Source organism: Heteronotia binoei, chromosome 18 (genome assembly GCF_032191835.1).
Source record: "Heteronotia binoei isolate CCM8104 ecotype False Entrance Well chromosome 18, APGP_CSIRO_Hbin_v1, whole genome shotgun sequence".
NCBI lineage: Eukaryota > Metazoa > Chordata > Lepidosauria > Squamata > Gekkonidae > Heteronotia > Heteronotia binoei.
Genome location: NC_083240.1, coordinates 780,768 through 800,605, shown reverse-complemented (window position 1 = coordinate 800,605; position 19,838 = coordinate 780,768). Strand labels below are relative to the sequence as shown.

Genomic DNA, 19,838 nt, shown 5'->3' with positions numbered 1-19,838 from the left:
GTCATAATTCCAAGTGTATCAAGAAATGGCACACTCTGCACATGGTCAGAGGGGAGATTCTCCTTCACTCTGGCTGTCATGGGTGGGGCGGAGTGTGGCGGGAGCGCAGCCCAGTGAGGGGACGGGGGGGGGGGGGCAAGATCAGGGGCTGATTCCCTGGGCATGTTCCCTGCAGGCAGCAAGTGATGGGGGTGGGGGGCTCTTTGGCTGCTCCTTCCACTTGCCCCGCCCCCACAGCCTTTGACGGAGGGGTGGGGCACATTCTTTGGGGATGACTCTGAAGGCAGGGGGCAGCTTTGCTGGGTCACAGGGCTCTGAATGGAACCTCTGTGTGGGTCAGACAAGGAGCTTTCCTGTGCCAGCCAGCAGGGTGGGCACCCTGGAATTTCTGCCTCGAGCTGCCAGGGCAGAAGTCGGAGGAGGGGGGCGGTTTGGGCAGATGTCCCAGGGAGGTTTTCGTGGTGCCACTCGCCCTCCGTATTCTGGGGCAAGCGCAGGAGGGGAGCAGAAGTGACCCCGCCAGAGAAGGGGCTCAGGGCCCACAGATGGCCTGGATGGGGCTCTCCTCTCCTCTGTCTCTTAGGGGGGCCCAGTGAGGCTGCCCTCTAGGGAGTGAGCAGAGGGGAGAGAAGGCTGGTTGTGAACCCACAGGACTGGGGCTCGAAAGGCGCGGGGGTCTCTTTCCCCACAGAGTGGCCGGCCGGCCTCAGACCAGCTGCACGGGGTCTCCCTCCGTTGCTCACCTGTAGATGGGGGGTAACGGTGGCTCCACAGGGTGCCAGTGGACTCAGAACATGAGAGCAATTAGAGAGTGCTCTTCAGATAAGTGCCGGATGAATTATTGAGAGGCAATCCATTATTGAGCAGAGCCCTTCTCAGCAACAGATGGGAGCTGAACCGGAGTGGCTCCCCCATCCCTCACCCCCCCCCCCCCCGATCCAAGTCAGGGCCTGAGGCAGGACCCTCCCCGGCCTTGCTGCCTGCAAAGGCACCTGAAGCAGCTCGAGAGCTGGCCCTGACCCCCGTCTGTCCGTCCAGTCCGGCTGGCCTTGCAGCTGGGCTGGGAGCTGCCTCTGGCCCGGATCCTGGCTGCCTGCCCGTGTGAAACCTGGGGGTGGGGAACAGGAATGTGGTGCCTGCAGCCTCCTGGGACGGGGGAGGGGGTCTTCCAGGGCAAGTGTTGCTGCTGCCCATCGGGGGGAGGGGCTGGAACCCCAGTCCTGGAGGGAGGGCCTCGCTCTGGCTCTGGTCCAGGCTGGCCCCTCCCTTGGAGCTGAAATGTCATGCTGTCTATTTGCAATCCTATCCCCCCTCCCTCCCCCCTCCCATGCACACGGTTTGTGTTGCATGCGTGGGCCTCGGGAAGCCCTTGTGTTGGCCTGAGGAAAGCAGGTGCTAGTCCATGTGCCTCCTGAGCTCCATTGGACCACCGGCTTGTGGTGGTCCCCTCCCCACCCTTTCAGCTCCTGCTTCTGTGGGTGGTGCTTCTTCCTGCTGAGGGGTCTGCGTGTTTGAGGTGTGGGGCTGGAAGAAACTGCGCTCAGGCCCTCAGCCTCTCGCCTCTCTTCTTCAGTCTACTTCCGGGCCCTGGTGAATTTCACAAAGTCCATCGACTATTCCCTGCGCCTGGAGGACGTCAACTCAGAGGAGTTCCAAGATGTCTCCAAAGCCGTAGTGGACACGGTGAGTGGTGCGAGCTTTAGCCATGAGCAGTTCTTTTGATGGGAGGGGTCAGATGAGTCCATCAGTGCCTGAGTGCCCTGAGCCTGTTCTATGGGAAGGGAGGGCTAAAAATCGAATAAAATAAATAAAATCTCTCCTTCCCCAGCTGGAGTCTGAATACTACAAGATCCCTGGAGAGCAAATGGTCAGCGTGGTCTTCATCAAGTGAGTTGGGGGGCCACTCCCAAGCAGGCACTGAGTTCTCTGTGGCAGAGAGAAAGTCACAGGTGGGGGGGTGAGGCCCTGACGGAGAGAGGGGGTGTGTGGATGTGCCCTCTCCCCAGTGCCTGTGTCTGGTGGTTCTGGCATGGTGGCAGGCGTATAAACATTTTAAAGAAATGAATAAAATGAGACACACACCACCCCCCTGCATCTCTCTCCCCTCCAGAGGGGTTTCTCCTGGTGTTTCCCTCAGGGCAGTTCTGACCAGCAGAAGCGTGAAGCTTCTTGAGAAAGAGACGTGGCCCTGTGAGAGTTTCCTGAGGGTGCCGTGGCCTCTCAGGAGTTGGGCTTCTGGCACGGTGGTTGTACCTCCCCATTCATGGATCGGGACCATTTCCTCCCCTCCCCAGGGAGATCAACGGTGACATCTTTGTGGAGCTGGACGTGGGCTCCGAGGGGAACGTGGACGAGGACCAGATCCGCCAGGTGCTCTACGCGGTCATCGAGAGCGGCTCCATCGCTTCTTACGTCACCTCCACCTGGGGCTTCCAGTTCCGCCGCCTGGGAGCAGGTGAACCAACCGGCAGCCTGGCGTCTCTGTGTCATAAGTGTTTGGGGAGGGGGTTCATTCTGGGACTCTGAGTCGCCCCTGCGGTTAATTCTCTTTTTGCTTGCAGCCCAAACCCCACCTCCCCCCCTTGCAGCGGAGCCCCCAGGTGAGTGTGCAGGTGGAGACGTGGAGCGGGACCCAGAGGCTTCCTCCCTTCCCCCCCAACCCGGGCAGGGCTGGGGTCAATGTGGAGAAGAGGCCTCTCCTGTCGGGGCCCCGCTCCCTTCCTGGGCCTTCTGCGGGTCAGGGGGTGGGGGCTGGGTCTTGCTGCCAGGACTCTGCTGCTCTCCCAGCTGGCTCCAGACAGCTTGAGCTCTGCAGCTCCCTGTGCAGCCCAGAGAGAGCATCCTCTGCTCTGCTCTTGGGTGGGTTTGAGGTCTGCGCTCTGGGTCTCTTTGCACGGAACCGCTCGTTGCTGTGTGTGGTGGGTGTGTGAGCCTTTGCACTTGTTGCAACTCCTGGAACTGCTGGACTGTGCTGGGGCAGAGCTGTGTGTCTTCCAGCCCAGCACTACTGCCGTGGTAGCCCCCCACCCCACCCCTGGTCTTGCTGTGTGCAATGCCCCCATGCCCATGCCTGCAGCAGTGTGGAGTGCTGTTCCTGAGCTGTTTGCCGGGGGGGGGGGGGCGTGGTTTCTGCAAGAAAGCTTTTGTTGCAGGCAGAGGGGTGCTGGGAGGGTGTGCAGGGCCCCGGAGACTCTCTGCTTCCTAGCCAGTTGCACCAGGCTGCTTTGGGGAGGGGGGCTGCATGTTCTTCTTCAGGGAATGGGCTGCCACTCTTGGAATCCTGTCCTCTCTTGTTCATTTCCCCTCTGCCCAGACCCTCCTTCTGGCTTCCCTCTGAGAGTGGATCACTGAGCAAGAATGGAAAGCAAAACCTGATCTGGGGCGGGGGAGGTGTTTGCTAAGGGGTCTGCCCTACAAAGAGCCAGAAGAAAGCCAGGCTTTGGGGGGGAGGCTTTGCACTCGCTCTGCTTGGGTTTGCATCCCTGAACTGCCTGGCAGAGGCCTGTTTCCCCAGTCATGTCTTTGTCTGGGCTCCTGTGCAATGGGGCTGGAGGGGGGGCTTCCCCAGACAGAGGGAGAGGTTGCAACCAGCAGAGTAGAGGTGGGTGCAATATCCTCATGGTTTTGGTGGGGAGGGGGGATTCAGAAATTCCTGCTCCAGAAACTTGGCTCGGCCGGCCCCCAGTAAAGTGTGAGCAGCCGTCTCCCCCCCGCTTGACTCCCCCTCTCCTTGCAGTGACCCCCGACGTGCGTGCCTGCACTGAAGAGGAGTTTGCTTGCCGCAGCGGAGAGTGTGTGGCCAGGGAGTTCCTCTGCGATCGCCGCCCAGATTGTCGAGACATGTCGGATGAGCTGGACTGTGGTGAGTCTTTGGGGTGGGGCCTGCCGGGAGGGGAGCAGAAGCAGAAGCAGAGGCTCCAGGCCCCACTCCAGATGGGCTCAGGTTCCCTCCTCCCCTCCCCCCTTTCCGCAGCTCCTCTTACTCCCCCGGAATGTGCCCATGACGACTTCACCTGTGACAGCGGGGAATGTGTGCGCCTGGCTGCCCACTGCGATGGGCATCCAGACTGCGGGGACGCCTCCGATGAGGACGGCTGTGATGATGAAGGAGGTGAGGGGGCTTCTGCCTGGCCGGGGCTTCCTTCAGGATCGCCTCTCGGACTGCGAGGGGGAGGGGGGAGCTGTGGAAGAGGCAGGTGTTTGTGGGCCTTCCACCCCAGTGCTCCTCTTCCTGCTCCTGCCATTAACCCCGCCCCCTGGGTTTGCTCTCAGCTTTAACTCCTCCCGCAGCTGCCACTCCCCCACGGCCAGCCACCACCCGGATTCCGGCCACCACCCTGCCAGTCACTTCTCGCCGGCCACCAGCCACGACACCTGCCCGTGTTGTCACCTCTAAGCCTCCCCTGATCGTGGAGCCGCGCCCCTGCCGGAAGGACGAGGCTGTCTGCGCCAACAAGCAGTGCATCTCTCGGGACTACCTGTGTGACGGGGAGAGAGACTGCCAAGATGGAAGCGATGAGCTGAACTGCGGTGGGTCCTCGTCTGGGCTGGGCTGGGCAGGCGGTGCGGGTGCAGGGGGCCCCGAGGGTCACCTCAGAGGAGGGAGCTGCATCCTGATCCACCTCCTTTCTCCTCCCCTCTGGCTTCCCCACAGGCACCCCCATTCCTTGTGAGCCCAATGAGTTCAAGTGCCGCAATGGGCATTGCGCCCTCAAGCTGTGGCGATGCGACGGAGACAATGACTGTGGGGATGGCTCTGACGAACTGGACTGCCGTAAGACTTTGGGCCTCTGGGCGGGGTTGAGGCAGGGCCAGCCAGCTTGCCTAGAGAGGGGATCCCCAGTCTTCTCCAGGCCAGCAGGGACCAGTGTGGATTTGGAATGTCCAGGCGACGAGGTGCTGGGCAGGGGCAGTTCTAACTGAGCAGCAGGCACTTTGGGGGGAGGAGGAAGAGGAAGGCAGCAGACCGTTGAAGCTGCTCTGTTGGGTGGGCCATGGGGTTCTGTATGAGTCCCTCTTCTGGGCAATGCCTGTTGCTTATGCTCCCGTCTGCCCCCCAGCCACGAAAGGGCCCAGCGATACCTGTGGCCCTGACCAGTTTGTCTGCGTGTCCAGCCACACCTGCATCCCCGCCAGCTACCAGTGTGATGAGGAGGCCGACTGCTCAGATCGCTCGGATGAGATCGGCTGCAGTGAGTGTGATGGGGGGGGGGCTGGTAGGGAGGGGAGGGCAGGGGCCCACCCCCCACCCGTGTCTTCCTTGTTAGCAAGCACCTATTATCTGAAGAGGCATGCAGACCAGTAATTTTATTATAAGTGCTCAAAAACAAACAAGTGGGTTGTAAAACTTTTGGTGCAGCAGCGAACATGGAAAAACAGTAAATATTTATTTATTTATTTATCTATCACATTTATATCCTGCCCTTCCCTGACGGGCTCAGGGCAGCTAACAACAAATAAAAACATATAAATTTAAAAACAGAATATAAATATGATGCAAAGAAAAATAAAAGCCCTGATGCAACTGTCTATACATTCCTTTCCTTCTGATTCCAACTGACTCACCACTTTTTGGATGAGGGCGCTCTCATGACTGCAGCCTTCCTCCAGCTCAGCCTTTCCAGAGAGAACCCTCCTGACAGAAGCCTCTCCCTCTCCAGCTGGGTCTTTTATTTCCTTCCTTCTAGGTCCCACCCCCTGGGCAAATTTTCCCTCCATAACTGCTGCAGAGGGACAGAAGGGATCCTGGGAAATGTAGGCCCTGCAGCCATTCTGACACAGGATTCCCTGGAGCCTGTAGGCCTAGGATCATGACAAGCCCCAAAGCTGGGTGGAGACATAGCACCTCAAATCAGCCAGGGTGCCCTCATGCCTGTACAGGATGGGGGGTGGGGGGTGGGAGGGGCTTGCCACAAAAGGTCTGCCCTGCTGTCTTTTACCTGGAGATGCCAGAGACAGGCCCTGGAACCACGCCTGTTTTGTTGCTCTCACAAAACCAATGCCCAGCCGTGACAGTGTCCCTCGCCTTGTCCATGCAGCCAGGCTGTCTCTGGAGTGGAGGCTGCTGGTGGGCGCTGACGGGCTTCTCCTTATCCTCTGAAAAAGCCACTTGCACAAAAGGCTCTCACGGAATCCAGTAGCAGCAAGTGTGCCAAGTGCTGCTTTCTCTGTGTCGACTGAAAGGGCTCTCGCCCCTTCTCTTCCCTCTCCTGCAGCCCCTCCACAGGTGATCACGCCCCCTGAAGAGTCCATTCAGGCCGCCCCTGGGGAGACAGTCCGTTTTACCTGCGTGGCCATTGGGGTCCCCACTCCCATCATCACCTGGAGGCTCAACTGGGGTCACATCCCTGCCAGCCGCAGGTCAGTCAGCGCTCCAGAGGCCCCCTGGCCCCCCCGTCCTGCTAAGATGCTGTGGCACTGACCATCCCGCTGTGCTTGCAGGGTGTCCATCACCAGTGAGAACGGCCACGGGACTCTGGTCATTCGGGACGTCAAAGAGGCTGACCAGGGGGCCTACACCTGCGAGGCCATCAACGCCCGAGGGATGGTGTTCGGCATCCCCGATGGTGTGCTGAGTCTTACACCTGGGCAAGGTGAGTGCGGGATGATGGGCTACATTTCGGGAGACACCTGGTCCAGCTCTTGGTTCTGTTCTGTCCAGGGCTTTGTGTGTGGGTTTCCTCACTTTATCCTCACACCAGGGAGGTGAGGCTGTGAAGACAGTGGCTAGGCAGAGTATCGCAGCAGGACAAGACTTTGATTTCAGGCCTTCCTGGTGTTCTGGAGCCCCCCTCCTCTTGGGACTCCCAGGAAACACAGAGCCAGCCCTGGGGGGTGGGGGTCATTGGTTGCACTTGCGCTTTGCATACAGGAACCCCCTGCTTTGCTGTAGCTGCTGGGAATGGGCTCCAGCATGTCAGGAAGTGCCTCTGAGCATGCGTAGAGTGCAGGTGTGGCTGAGCCCTGAGAAATCACCCCAAGGCCACTTTGGGTCTCATGGTGGAGCTTTGGGAGCCCCCTGATCTGTGACCGTCTCCCATCCCCCGCTTCTAGGGCCTTGTCCTGACGGGCACTTCCACCTCGAGGGCACCTCCCAGTGCCTGGCCTGCTTCTGTTTTGGCATCACCAAAGCCTGCCACAGCAGCCACCGCCACCGCAGCCAGATTCGCCTGCGCTTCGACGTGCCCGATGACTTCAAAGGTAAGGGGGAGGGGTGGGGGGGTCAGGAGAGGGGGCTCGGGGCAAAAGAGGGGCAGGGGCTCAGCTGTGTCCTGAGAGCCAGGAGTTCTCTCTGGGGTCGAGGAGATCTCTGGCAGGACGGAGCCCTTCTTGACATTCAGAGGAGGCAGAAAAGAAATACCTCTGAGCATGTGCCAAGGACCGCCTACCTCCACCCTTTGTTGTGACAAACTCACCAGGCTCCTCCCCCCTCTCCCTCCCAGGTGTTAATGTGACAAGCCCCTCGCAGCCTGGCGTGCCCCCCCTCTCCTCCACGCAGCTGCAGGTTGACCCCAGCTTGCAGGAGTTCCAGCTGGTGGATCTCTCTCGCCGCTTCCTGGCTCAAGACTCTTTCTGGACACTCCCCAGCCAGTTCCTGGGGAACAAGGTGAGCAGCAATTGCAGGGGTCAGGGCAAGCACCTTCAGCCACATTTGGCGTAGTGGGTAAATGCATGGACCACTTTGGTGTAATGGTTGCGTGTGCAGATTCTTCTGGGAGAACCAGGTTTGATTCCTCCCTCCTCCACCTGCACCTGCTGATGTGACCTCGAATCAGTCACAAGTTCTCGCAGAGCTGTTCCTCTCGAGAGCAGTTTCTGTCAGAGCTTTCTCAGCTTCACCTACCTCCCAGGTTGTCTGTTGTGGGGAGGGGAAGGGAAAGGAGATGGGAAGCCGCTCTGAGACTCCTTGGGGCAGTAAAGGGTGGGGTATAAATCGAATCTCTTCTTCTTCATTTGTGCCCCGATGCCTGCCTCCCTCCCCCCCCCCCGAGGGAATCCTGGTTCTGGACATCGGGTGATGCACGTGGCATCTTCCTGGTCCTTGCATTGTGGCTTGAGAGCCCTCTCCTCCCCTGAATGCCTTGCAGGTGGATTCCTACGGCGGCTACCTCAGCTTCAAGGTGCGCTACGGCCTGGCCCGGGGCCAGTCGGAGCCAGTGCACAAGCCGAACGTCGTCATTGTGGGCAACGGGCAGAAACTCACCTACCGGGTGCAGGTGCCCACACAGCCCTTGGTGGTGAATCAGCGCCAGATCCAGTTCATTGAGGTGCGTGGCCAGAAGAGGCATGCCGTGTTCCTGGCAGGGGCCGCAGTGCGATTGGCTGCCCTTCCAGCGTGTAGGAATGCCTTCCTGTTTGGCCCCCCACCCTGTTTCCCACAGGGGCCAGTGAAACTCTTCTGTGGGGCCCAAAACAAGGACATACAGCCCCAGCCACTGCTATTTTGCATGCCCCCAACCCTAGGGGTGGGGTGTGAAAGGGGGCCCCTTCCAGGAAGGCAGCACACCTGACTGGACAGCCACAGCATTTTCTTCTACATATCCCCCCCCCCCCCGGCAGAGAACAGGTTTATGTACAAGGCACTAGCAAGTGAGCCAAGCTCTCTCTCTCTCTCTCTCTCTCCTGAGGTGCACCATCTGTAGCTCTGCAGGGGTCCAGGGAGCCCCTAGTGCAGGAGTGGGCAAACTCGCTTAGCGTAAGAGCCACATAGAATAAACATCACATGTTTGACAATCACAAGGAAGGAAGGAAAATAGATGGGGAGAGAGAGGTGAAAAGAAAGCAACTTTTACTTTAAAGGCATTCTCCAAGCTGCCAGCTGGCTCGGCTTGGTGAAATGATTTAAAGAGACAAATGCCTTCTCCAAGCCGGCCAAGAGCCACACAATAGGTGTGAAAGAGCCACGTGTGGCTCCCCAGCCACACCTCGGCCACTCCTGCCCTAGTGCCTTGTCATCAGACCCAAAGGCTAGCCCCCCTGCAACTCACCTGTCCTGCTGAGCGGGGGCCCCTCCCTCGTGGGCAGGCTGCAGGCCCATGGCTGAGGAGCTGGAAGAGGGGGGCGCTCTGCCCAGCTCTGCCTTGCTGTTGTGTGTCTCTCCAGGAGAACTGGCAGAAGGAGTCGGGCGCCCCAGTCAGCAGGGAGGAGCTGCTGCTCACCTTGCAGAACCTGGAGGCCGTCATGATCCAGACCATCTACGACAACCGGATGGCCAGCGTGGGCCTGAGCGACATTGTCATGGATACCACCACCACAGAGACCACGGGCCTGGGCATGGCACATGCCGTTGAACAATGCAGGTGCTCATGCGGAGATGGTGGGGGCAGCCCTTGCCAGTCTGGGGGGCAGCTTTAGGCAGGCGTAGTGCCCTTTGCACAGTGCATAGAGACCACCCCACAAACCTGGGCCTCCACCAGCCCTTCTCAGAAGGATAAAGCTCTCCAGAAGAGTTGCCTGCAGAGAAGACAGCTCTCAAGTCCCCTGCCAGTGAGCTAAGACCCTTGGAGAAATCCATGATTCCTTCCTCCCTCCCTTCCTTTTGTTCTTTCTTTCATTCTTCCTTCCTCCCTCCCTTCCTTTCATACTTTCTTTCTCAAGTCCCCTGCCAGTCAGCTAAGGTATGGACCCCTGGGGAAATCCATGATTCCTTCCTTCTTTCCTCCCTCCCTTTCTTTCATAGTTTCTTTCATTCTTCCTTCCTTCCTTCTGTTCTTTCTTTCGTTCTTCCTTCCTTCCTTCGCCCTCAGATGTACAGTGCCTAACAAAATAGTAACAATTATAATAGTTGTCATCCTCATCATCATTTTTAGTCCGCTTTTCTCACTAGGACCCACAGCGGAGTATAAGTACAATAAAAGTGTTCAGTCAGTCAATAAGTGTATTCCAAAATATGATAACATCAGGCAATCAGTGAGAAGATTACAACACATAATAACATTTAAACCTAACTGCAAAGATTCCCAGTAAAAGAAACAATGCAGTTCTGCTGTTATTATGGAATGAGGAGGGGGAGGGAGACACCCCCCCAATACACACAAGCCTCTCTATTAAAGGCATGGAGATATAAGTGCCCAGCAAATGAGTTAAAGCCAATACACAACTGAAACTCCCACTTGAAAGCCAATACAGCCAGTGAAAAACCATTTACTCTCCCTCAAATGCCCTGTGACAAAAGTGTTTTATTTACACCCAGATCTACACGGAGTTCTGCTCTTGGAGAGTCAAGTCTCATTAGCTGAACCCAGCACAAAAACACTCCAATTAGGTCTGCTTTGCAGGCCCCTGAGAGAGAGATTTGCCTCTAACAGCACCGGGAGGTCTGTCGGCTCAGCATTAGATCCCCTTCCAAGAAACCAACAGAGAGCTTCTCTGCAGTGAATGTTTTTTAATGTAAAATAAACTTAACTGTTTTTATTAGACAAGAAACTAAAAAAAATAAATAGAGACAGATGCAAGTACTTTTGGAGAAAACACTTGCGATTAAAATCAAATCTCTGTCATTCTCAACTTGAGCTAAAGACATAATGATGACAACGTCTTAAAGAGTAAAGTTAATCCGATCTTAGTGTGTAAGAAGGGAAGCCCAGAACACCCAAAAGACAAGGTGTGATTTCCCAGAAGCTACCAGAAGGAAGCCGGATCAGCCCCTCTCAAGGGAAGGTGAGAAGTGGGAGCAAGAGGCGAATCTTTTAACTTTGGCACCTGCTTGTCAGCTTAAGTAAAATAATTGAAACCCAGTGCTAATTGTTTTTAATGAGCAATAATTATGAGTCCTAGGAGACATCTTGGTAATTGCTATTTAAAAACTCTCAAGGAAAGATTTCTAGGCTAAAAGTTGAAGCTGTTCTAGTTAATTAGGTGTGAATCTGTTATCACAACATCGGTTTTAATGAGCTGTTTTGTTAAGAACAACCTTGAAGTCTCGTTGCAAGGCTTAAACCACAGTTGAATGTACAGATTTAAAACAGCTGCAGAGGAGAGTACATAGATTAACCTACAGAAAGGTGGTTTATGCTAGGAGTGCATCACCCCTCTGGAGCAGAACGGTCTTCTACCCCTGCCTCAGTGGGTGCGTGAATGTGCAAGGTGCCATTCCAGGGGCATGAGGCTACTGCAGAGAATGGCTGTGTGAGTTGCCTTGTGCCAAACAGCAGCCCCTCTCCCCCCAGTTTGGCAATTACTGAAGCAAGAAGAGGCTTAACTGAACATCAGAGAAGTGGATTGGAGGGCAGGGAGTGTTGTGGGGGGTTCTTCAGCAGTCAACAGGTGGGAAGTGGCCTGCTTCACATCTGGACTGGGGTGAGCAGAGGTGCAGAGATCTCTGCCCGGAGAGAGGGCAGCCCCCATAATGGCGCCCAGGCCCACTTCCCAGGGGGCATTCAGGCACCGTGTCCATCTTACAGGTTCTGTGGTGAGGTCAGGGATGTTTTAGACAACGAAAGGAGCAGGTGGCACAAAACAGGCAGCACCAGAACCGGCTGCCCCTCCTCCTGGCGAGGGCTGCTACCTTCAGCTACTCTTGGTCCCCTGCAGGTGCCCGGTTGGCTACTTGGGCCTGTCGTGCGAACGCTGTGATGCCCAGTTCAAGCGTGTGCCTGGGGGGCGCTACTTGGGCACCTGTTCTGGCTGCAGCTGTAACGGCCACTCCACCTCCTGCGACCCAGTCTTTGGACATTGCCTGGTAAGATGTGGGAGCAGGACGGGAGGGAGACAGGAGACAGCCCCAGGGACTGGCAGCAAGACGCACCCCCCTCCCAATATGGATTGGGGATTCAGGCTGCCAGGCCCTCAGAGGGGCTCTTGCATCGGACTGCCCCTCCTCAATGTCCCTTTGAGTCCCCCTCTGCCTCGCCCAGCTCCGTCAGGAAGGAGCCTTCCCAGGGCTGAGCCAGGCAGAGATGGAGGGAGGGGCTCAGATACAGCCCCATCAAGGAAACCCTTTTCCTTCGGGGAGGGGGGATTCTGGGGTTCAGGGTAGGGGTCTCCAAGCTCTGCAGCCCCCGAGGGTGTTACAAGAACCCCCACCCCCCTTCACGCTGCCTCTGCTTTTTCTCCTTCCCCCCAGAACTGCCAGCACAATACGGAAGGGCCTCAGTGCAACCACTGCAAGCCGGGTTTCTTCGGGGATGCCACCAAGGGCACCCCCACTGCCTGCCGCCCGTGCCCCTGCCCCTACACGGAAGCCCCCCGCAGGTGAGTCCTGGCCCCCACAGGTGGCAGCAGCAGCCCCCAGCCTTGGTCTGGGGAAAGAGTTGTGGGTTCCAGGCTCTGGGGTGTCTGCAAGTCTGCAGGTGGGAGAGCAGCTGGGTGCTCTCTGTGGCAGTTTGGGGAGGGGCACCACTCCCCCTTGCCTGTGGCTGGCTGAGGCCAGATGTGGATGTGCCCTTTCAGCTGCAGGTGAAGAGGCATTCTCCACAAGCACTCGCTGTGCCCTCCAGCCGTGCGTGTTCAGGAGAAGGGAGGGGCTGAGGGAGAGGGTGACTCTCTGGTCTCCCCCGGCAGGTTTTCCAGCACCTGCTTCCTGGACACGGATGGGCAGGCCACGTGCGATGCTTGTGCCCCCGGCTACACAGGCCGCCGCTGCGAAAGGTGAGCTGGTGTGGGAGGGGCAGGCGTGCTGCTTCCTCGGGGCAGAGACCTTGTGAAGTCCCCATGTGGGGAGCTGTGGGGCTTGATCTTGTCTGATGTGTTCTTCCAGGTGTGCCGCTGGCTATGAAGGGAATCCCATCCAGCCAGGTGGGGCGTGCGTGAGGACTGGTGAGTGAAACCATCACACTCCCAAATGCTGGTGGGTGATTCCAGCCCCTGGCCAAGGTGGTTTTGGGGTGGGGTATTTCTGTGGGAGGACAGAGGGCCAAGGAGAGGGGCAGCAGCCTGTGCTGGGCATTCCAGGGCTCAGTTTCCCTTTCTGGCTGTCCTGCTGGGGGGTGAGACCGTCTTGGCAGAGAATGCTCCAGACACCTCGTCCTTCTCTCCTCACCGCACAGCGGCTCTCTTCCCCCCGACCCCAGCTTCTTCTGAGGGGCTTGTCAGTCACCTGCCAGCCCACCCGCCTTTCTGTTCTCTTTGTACAGGGCAGGAGATTGTCAGGTGTGATGAGCGGGGCAGCCGAGAGGCCTCAGACGGGGCCTGCCGCTGCAAGGTGAGTCAGAGCAGAGCAGCCAGGGCGACCTCGAGGGCTAGGCCTTGCCGGCCTGTGGGGAAAGGGAGACCTGGATCCCCCCCCCCCCCATCAATGTGGTGAAATGCGGCAGCCTTCCAGGTCTGCCGGGGTGGGGGCTGAAGTCCCGCTGTACAAGACAGGCACAAACTTCCCCCTCTGCCCTCTTGAGGTCCTCAGTAGCAGCTCCAGTGATTTTTGTGTTCCTGCCCCACAAAGTCACTCCAGATTTCAGCCAGAGTTCAGCGAGAGTTTCCAGTGAGGACTCTGGGAGTCTGACGCAGAAGCGACCGCGCGGGAGTCTTGTGGCACCCTGAAGTTGAGTGGATTTACAGGCGATCCTCTGCAAGATGGCTGCGGCCTGAGCCTGGCCCTTGCAGGGCCTCCAGCGGGAATCGCTGTCCTCCGCCTGGGATTGCCCTGCTGCTCTTCGTGCTGCCACAAGACTAGTTTCTGTTCTGGCTGAATCCAGAGGTCTGAAGTCCAAGTTCAGAAAGATCCCTCAAGCCAAACAACATCTTCTCAGTAGATCCCAGTCGGCAGCCGTGTTGGTCTGAAGCAATAGAACAAAGCAGGAGACAAGGGCACCTTTAAGACCAACTAAGTTTTATTCAGAATGGAAGCTTTCGTGTGCTCTTAAGCAGACTTCGTTTGTCTGATGAAGCCTGCTTAAGAGTATAGAAAAGCTGACATTCTGAATAAAACTTAGTTGGTCTTAAAGGTGCGCTTGTCTACCGCTTTGTTCAAAATCATCTCATTTCAGCTTTGCTGATAAACTTGCAGAGCCTTATTATTGTTGTTATTAATTGGTTATTAACTGCCTGAAATCCATCTCCCCCGTAGGACTTAAATGCAGGGCAAAGTGTTTCTGGTTTGCGAGCCCAGAACTTCTGCCCCGGTGGTGGCTGGAGAACAGGGCTGCTGGTTGCCACCCCCAGGATCTAAAAATCTCAGCGGGGCCTTGCTCTATATCAGGCCAGGTTAAGCATCTAGCCCAGCTTCCTGTTTCTAAAGCCGCCCACCTCTGCCAAGGATGCTTCAGAAGAGCTCTGATGACCTTCCCCCCTCCCCATTTTGTTCCTGGCTTGAGGCCTCTGGTCAGGGCGGTTCCATCTAGCTCTTGTGGCAGATTGCAGCCGATAGGTCTGTGCCCCGTCCTTCTTCCTAGAAGCTGCCCTGAGCCAGCCCCTTTGCTGGCCTGCTTCATTCTGCTCTTCCTTCCAGCCCAACGTCATGGGCCGGCTCTGCAACGAGTGCACCAGCGGGACTTTCCACCTCAGCCACAAGAACCCCGAGGGCTGCCTGAAGTGCTTCTGCATGGGGGTCTCGCGCCAGTGTGCCAGCTCCTCCTGGCACAGGGACCAGGTACTGCCCGTGGAGGAAGGGGGCGGACAGGGCCTGGAGGAACAGAGCTTGGCCCCTGACAGTGCTTTCTGCTCCCAGGTGCGAGTGACGCACGAGGACGCCGAGACAGGGCAGTTCACCCTCTCCAATTTGGCCAGCACCCAGACAGTCACCGAGGGGATCCGCTTTGCAGGCCTTTCGGAGCTGGTCTTCTCCTCTTTCCACGCCCTGCCGCGTGAGGTCTACTACTGGGTGCTCCCCCAACGCTTCAAGGGGGACAAGGTGCTTCTCTGGGCAGCTTTTTTTTGGGGGGGGGTGTTTTCTCAGGTGTGGGAGGGGGCACCAGATGCCAACTGCCCATGATGCTGCCTTCGGCTGCAGGTGACCTCCTACGGGGGAGAGCTGCGCTACACCATCCAGCACACGGCCTTTCCTGGCGCCTCGCTGCTGCATGGCCAGCCGGATGTGCTGCTGCAGGGTAACGGCATCTTCCTGGAGCATGTGGGGAGAGCAGCCCCTCCATCAGGAACGCCCACCGCCTACACGGTGCCCTTGCGGGAGGTAAGACCCAGCCCCGGGCGAGGCGAGGCAGGCCCCACACACAGCCCAGAGGAGTTGGGCCCGGCCTTGGAGGCTCATGACCTCAAAGCTGATCTGTGGCAGGAAAGTTCTGGAAGCTTCTCTGGCCTTTCCCTGTGCCACACCGGGAAGGGGCAGGAGTCTCAGCTGTCTCTGCTGTCCCCTCCAGCAAGCCTGGCGTCGTCCTGATGGGCAGAATGCTACCCGTGAGCACCTCCTGATGGCGCTGGCAAACATCGACGTCTTCATGATTCGGGCCTCCTACTCTGAGCGGACATCTGAGAGCAGGTAACGGGGTGGGGGTGGTGCTCCCCTGTGAAGGGAGGGGGTCCTGGGATGTAGAAATCTCACCCAGGGGAGCTGGCCTAAGCTGGGAGGGCTTGGCCTTCATCGCCCTTGTCCCGTGGCCGGAGCATCCTTGCTGCTGGTTGTGGTGCCAGTCATGGTCCCCTCCTGCAGGATCTCAGGCATCCACCTGGACGTAGCTGTGCCCCATTCCACAGGGCTGGACACGGCCGTGGAGGTTGAGGAGTGCACCTGCCCCCCAGGCTACCGAGGCCCTTCATGCCAGGTGAGCATCAGCCGTGTGCCAGGGCTTCCCTTGGCGTGCTGCCTGGAGGAGAAGGGAGGAGTCTTCCACACCCCTGCTGACCACCCCCCCCTCTCCCGTGCTCTGTCTCTCAGGACTGTGACGTCGGGTACACGCGCACCACCAGTGGCCTCTACCTGGGCACGTGTGAGCCCTGTGACTGCAGTGGGCATGCCAAGGAGTGTGATGCCCAGACTGGAGACTGCCAGGTGAGCCTCCTGCAGAGACTGTGCCAGCCCCCCCTCCCTTCGCCTTCCTGAGTTCCAGGCTGTCCCTCCATTTGCAGCAGGGGGAGGAAAGTGCAGGAGAGGCCGCTGGCCAAAACTCGGGTGGGGTGGGGGTGGGAAATGAGCAGAGTTTAGTGAAATTAAGGGGTGAGATTATTGAGTTGAAAACAGCAATTAATTGAAACGGTGCTGCTGATACTGGCAGGTTTTTTAAAAATGGAGCACTTTCTTAAATATTGCTGGAGTTGAGCACAGACCCTGCTACTAGTCAAGCTAGACAATTGCCTAGGGCGCTGACCTGGGGGCGCCAAATTGGGCACCCCCCCCATGTGACTCGGTGATGTTATTGGTATGGGGGGGGCACCAAAAATTAGCCTTTCTTAGGGTGCCAGACAGCATAGGGGCGGCCCTGGTTAGCCCCACCCTAAGAAAGAGATCCGCCTGGATGTGTGGGAGAAGGGAGCGTGTCTTTTCCACTGTGATGAAGCATCAGAAGACAAAACAAAGTGTTGTGTTGGGCACGCTCATTCAATGGATCAATTTGCCCACCTTCCTCCCGCTTGCCTTAGCAACGCATTCTCTCCCCCCTTTTCAGAACTGCCAGCACAACACAGAAGGGCCTCGGTGCGAACGCTGCCAGCCAGGCTTCTATGGGGACGCCAGGCGTGGGAGCCCCGCAGACTGCCAGCCGTGTCTGTGTCATGGACCCTACTCTGCCAGCCAGTAGGTGCCACCTTCCTTTCAGCCCAGCCTGCCATCCTCTTCGCCCCTCAAGGGGAGAACTGGATGGCTCTCACCCCCTCTTTCCCCTCTGCCAGGGCCACCAAGACGTGCTTCATGGACACGGACGGGCAGCCCACGTGTGACTCTTGCCACCCTGGCTACCTCGGCCGTCAGTGTGAGAGGTAAGCTGGCCAGCACAGCTATGCCACACCCCCCACAGCTTCTCGCTCTGATCCAGGAGCTGCCCAGAGCAGCTTGGCCGGACCGGCCTTCCCCCCTCCCCCCTGCTCCTCTGCCGGGGAGGAGACGGTGGGTGTGGCTAACGAAGCCTCTTCTCTTTGGCCAGGTGCGCTGCCGGCTATGTGGGCAACCCGGTCTCGGGCCAGCCCTGCACAGGTGAGCTCCCTCTTTCCGCTTGGAGTCCGGACTCAGAGGCCAGGTCGATTCCTCCTGGGTCTGGAGCTCCCCGAGAAGAATCCCCTGGGAAGGGTGAAGGGTTGGGTCGCAGCAGCTGTGGGGGTGAGGTGGGCCCCCTCCCCCCCTTTTCAATGCCAGTCTGGGAACATATGAAGTCATTACAAAGAGGAGTGTCTTCCTGAGCATGTACGAAGTGCTCTGCTGTTTCTGCAGCTGCCTTTCCTCCATGTTGGTGGGGGGGCTTTTATCTGGTCCCGCAAGGCTCAAGGGGGGACACAACTGTGGGGAGAAGGCAGGTGTTTCCTGGGGAGGTTTGTGGGATGAAAGTGCCCCAGGAGCTCTGCCTCAGCTCCCCTCCCCCCTTCCACAGAACCAGGTGCCCCGTGCCAGTGCAACCCTATGGGCAGCCTCAGCAGCCAGTGTGATGCCAGCGGGCAGTGCCAGTGTAAGGTGAGGCCCCTTCCCACACTTGGTCAGCACAGGAAAGTGGGGGAGACACAAGGGAGGGAGAGGGTGGGGGCAACTGGCAGTTTCTTCCCCCCCCCCCAAGAAACAAGAGTTGCGCAGGTTGGCATGCTGACCCCCCCCCCCTCACTTCTTGGGGCCCCCCTGTTTCCCATCAACTGCTGGCTGCTCCAAACCCCTCTTTTCTCCTGCTGGAGGGGGTTTCACTCCTCCCCACCCCCATGGGTTCCCTTCAGCCCAAGGTCCATTTGCCGTTGTCTCCCTGGCTGGACGCTGTGGTGGGAAACGCTGCCCCCTCCATCTCTGCCTTTTGCTGCAGGCCCACGTGCAGGGCCCCTCCTGCAGCAGCTGCCGGCCCCACCATTTCCACCTGAGTGCCGAGAACCGGGAGGGCTGCCTGCCTTGCTTCTGCATGGGGGTCACCCAGCAGTGCACCAGCTCCTCCTCCTACCGGGACCTGGTAAGTGGATCCTCCTCCCCGGGGCTGGGCCTCTCCGCCTTCCGGTCTGCTGGGCTTCCAGTCCTCACCGCCCTCTGCCCTTCCTCCTCCCAGGTCACCAGCCCCTTCCTCCCCGGGAACCCCCAGGGGTTTGCCCTGGTCAACCGCCAGCACAACACCCGCATCCAGACGGGCTTCACCGTGGAGATGTCAGCCCAGGGCCCTCAGCTCTCCTACGGGCGCTTTGGGCAGCTGGGGCAGGAGTCCTACTACTGGCAGCTGCCAGAGGTCTACCTGGGAGACAAGGTAAGCCCTGAGGGGCAGGAGCTGACCCTCTCACCCCCCACGTGGAACTGCGGGCCCCGATGGCTGCTTCTGGCATCCAAATGAACCCTCGAAGGCTGCTTCTGCCACTGGTGCACACAGCCCACTCGTTGCAGGCACACAGCCACGTTGCCGTTTCTCCATCTCACTGTGCCTGCTTCCTTCCAGGGAATTCGAGAGAGCAGAGAGGGATGACGAGGGGTGCCGTCTCCTTTGCCCTCCTCAGGCTTCTTTGGTGGAGGAAAACCGTAGGGAGTGAATTAGTCGCACTGCAGCTGTTCCTGCACACATACCACCCGCAAGGCTAGAGAGCCGACCTGCTCCTTTGCCAGAGGATGGCTCCCAGGCGTGGAATGGAGCAGATTCTGGCTGCGCCCCGTCTTTTCTGCCTCACTGAAGGGAAAGCAAAGAGCCCCAGAGCTAGTTGCAAACTGAGTGCTAGCGAGAGAGGAGGGATAATGACACAGACTCTCTCGGCCTTTTGGGGAGACGGAGGGAGGAGAGATGAGCCAGGGGGGCACTTCGTGGCCCTGGCATGAGTCTCCTGGCAGCATCACCCAGGCACGCAGGCTGTGGTAGAGATGCCTGCCCCAGTTGCTTATTGAGATGTTTTCATCCTGCTTTTCCTTCTTGGGAAGGGCTCAAAGCAGCTCTTTGTCTTTTTGCCGCTCATAAGTTTCAACAAGGCTTTATCTCTAGATGTCATGCAGCCCTTAGGAACCGCTTGGCTTGTCCTCTGTGGAAGGATCAGCCCCTTCTGTTCCCCAGCCATCTGTGCCAGTGGCCCAGAAGACGTCTAGTGGCAGGGAGTTCTGGAAGTTAACTGGAGTGATGCTCCAAGTGACGGTGCCAGGGAGAGGAGGGGAGGTAGCTGTAAGCTGCTTGGAGAATCGCTCAGGGAGAGAAAAGCAGGGGGTGCCTCTTCTGCATGAAGATGCTGCGCCTTGTGTAATGTCTCGATTGGCTTAGATTCCAGTCCTGCGATTATGTAAGAATCAAGGAGGGCATGTTGGGCAGAGCTCTGGGGAAGTGGGTATGGGACCAAGGAAAGTATTTGGTCACGTATTCCAGTTACAGGCTGAACTCACTGCTGGTGGCCCCTGGATTTAGTTGACTTTAAAGGTAGGGTGTGATGGCTAACTGAACCTCCATCTTCAGAGGCAGCATACTGCTGAATGCCAGTTGCTGCTAGGCAACGGGGCTTTTTTTGGGGGGGGGGACTCCTGCCTTTATTTCCTTCTAGGACACACCTGTTTGGCTGCTCTGAGAAGCAGGGTGCGGGAGTAGTAGGGCCTTTGGTTGTGTCTCCCTCTTTGTCAGCCCCCAAATGCATTCAAAGGCCTGATCTCAACTGGGGGGCTGAAACAGATGTGAAAGGAGCAGCAGCCAGCAGGAAAGGAACCCCAACATCTGGAAAAAAGGTGGAAGGATGTAGTAGACCTGCCCCCCCCCGGTGTCCTGTGGGAGGCCTCTGGCAGACCCTCTTGCTGCTCACCCCTTTCTTCTTCTCTCTCTCTCTCCTTCTCCTCCTCCTCTCCGCCTCCCTTCTCTTCTGCCTGAATCAATGGGCAG

General features: G+C 58.1%; 1 protein-coding gene across 1 annotated transcript in view; it reads left to right on the top strand.

Moving 5' to 3' along the window:
- HSPG2 (heparan sulfate proteoglycan 2) overlaps window positions 1-19,838 on the top strand; it is a 72,780-nt gene that overhangs the window by 10,949 nt on the left and 41,993 nt on the right. Inside the window, exons 5-35 of the mRNA XM_060259581.1 lie at window positions 1,574-1,683; window positions 1,829-1,887; window positions 2,295-2,455; window positions 3,737-3,862; window positions 3,974-4,111; window positions 4,273-4,530; window positions 4,655-4,774; window positions 5,061-5,192; window positions 6,216-6,360; window positions 6,442-6,593; window positions 7,054-7,200; window positions 7,443-7,606; window positions 8,088-8,267; window positions 9,103-9,299; window positions 11,533-11,680; window positions 12,065-12,192; window positions 12,502-12,588; window positions 12,698-12,756; window positions 13,074-13,141; window positions 14,384-14,524; window positions 14,603-14,785; window positions 14,885-15,064; window positions 15,252-15,370; window positions 15,542-15,653; window positions 15,767-15,880; window positions 16,494-16,621; window positions 16,717-16,803; window positions 16,968-17,017; window positions 17,409-17,488; window positions 17,823-17,963; window positions 18,057-18,248. Of these exons, the coding sequence (XP_060115564.1) occupies window positions 1,574-1,683; window positions 1,829-1,887; window positions 2,295-2,455; window positions 3,737-3,862; window positions 3,974-4,111; window positions 4,273-4,530; window positions 4,655-4,774; window positions 5,061-5,192; window positions 6,216-6,360; window positions 6,442-6,593; window positions 7,054-7,200; window positions 7,443-7,606; window positions 8,088-8,267; window positions 9,103-9,299; window positions 11,533-11,680; window positions 12,065-12,192; window positions 12,502-12,588; window positions 12,698-12,756; window positions 13,074-13,141; window positions 14,384-14,524; window positions 14,603-14,785; window positions 14,885-15,064; window positions 15,252-15,370; window positions 15,542-15,653; window positions 15,767-15,880; window positions 16,494-16,621; window positions 16,717-16,803; window positions 16,968-17,017; window positions 17,409-17,488; window positions 17,823-17,963; window positions 18,057-18,248 (4,106 nt within the window). The remainder of the gene's footprint in view (window positions 1-1,573; window positions 1,684-1,828; window positions 1,888-2,294; window positions 2,456-3,736; window positions 3,863-3,973; window positions 4,112-4,272; window positions 4,531-4,654; window positions 4,775-5,060; window positions 5,193-6,215; window positions 6,361-6,441; window positions 6,594-7,053; window positions 7,201-7,442; window positions 7,607-8,087; window positions 8,268-9,102; window positions 9,300-11,532; window positions 11,681-12,064; window positions 12,193-12,501; window positions 12,589-12,697; window positions 12,757-13,073; window positions 13,142-14,383; window positions 14,525-14,602; window positions 14,786-14,884; window positions 15,065-15,251; window positions 15,371-15,541; window positions 15,654-15,766; window positions 15,881-16,493; window positions 16,622-16,716; window positions 16,804-16,967; window positions 17,018-17,408; window positions 17,489-17,822; window positions 17,964-18,056; window positions 18,249-19,838) is intronic.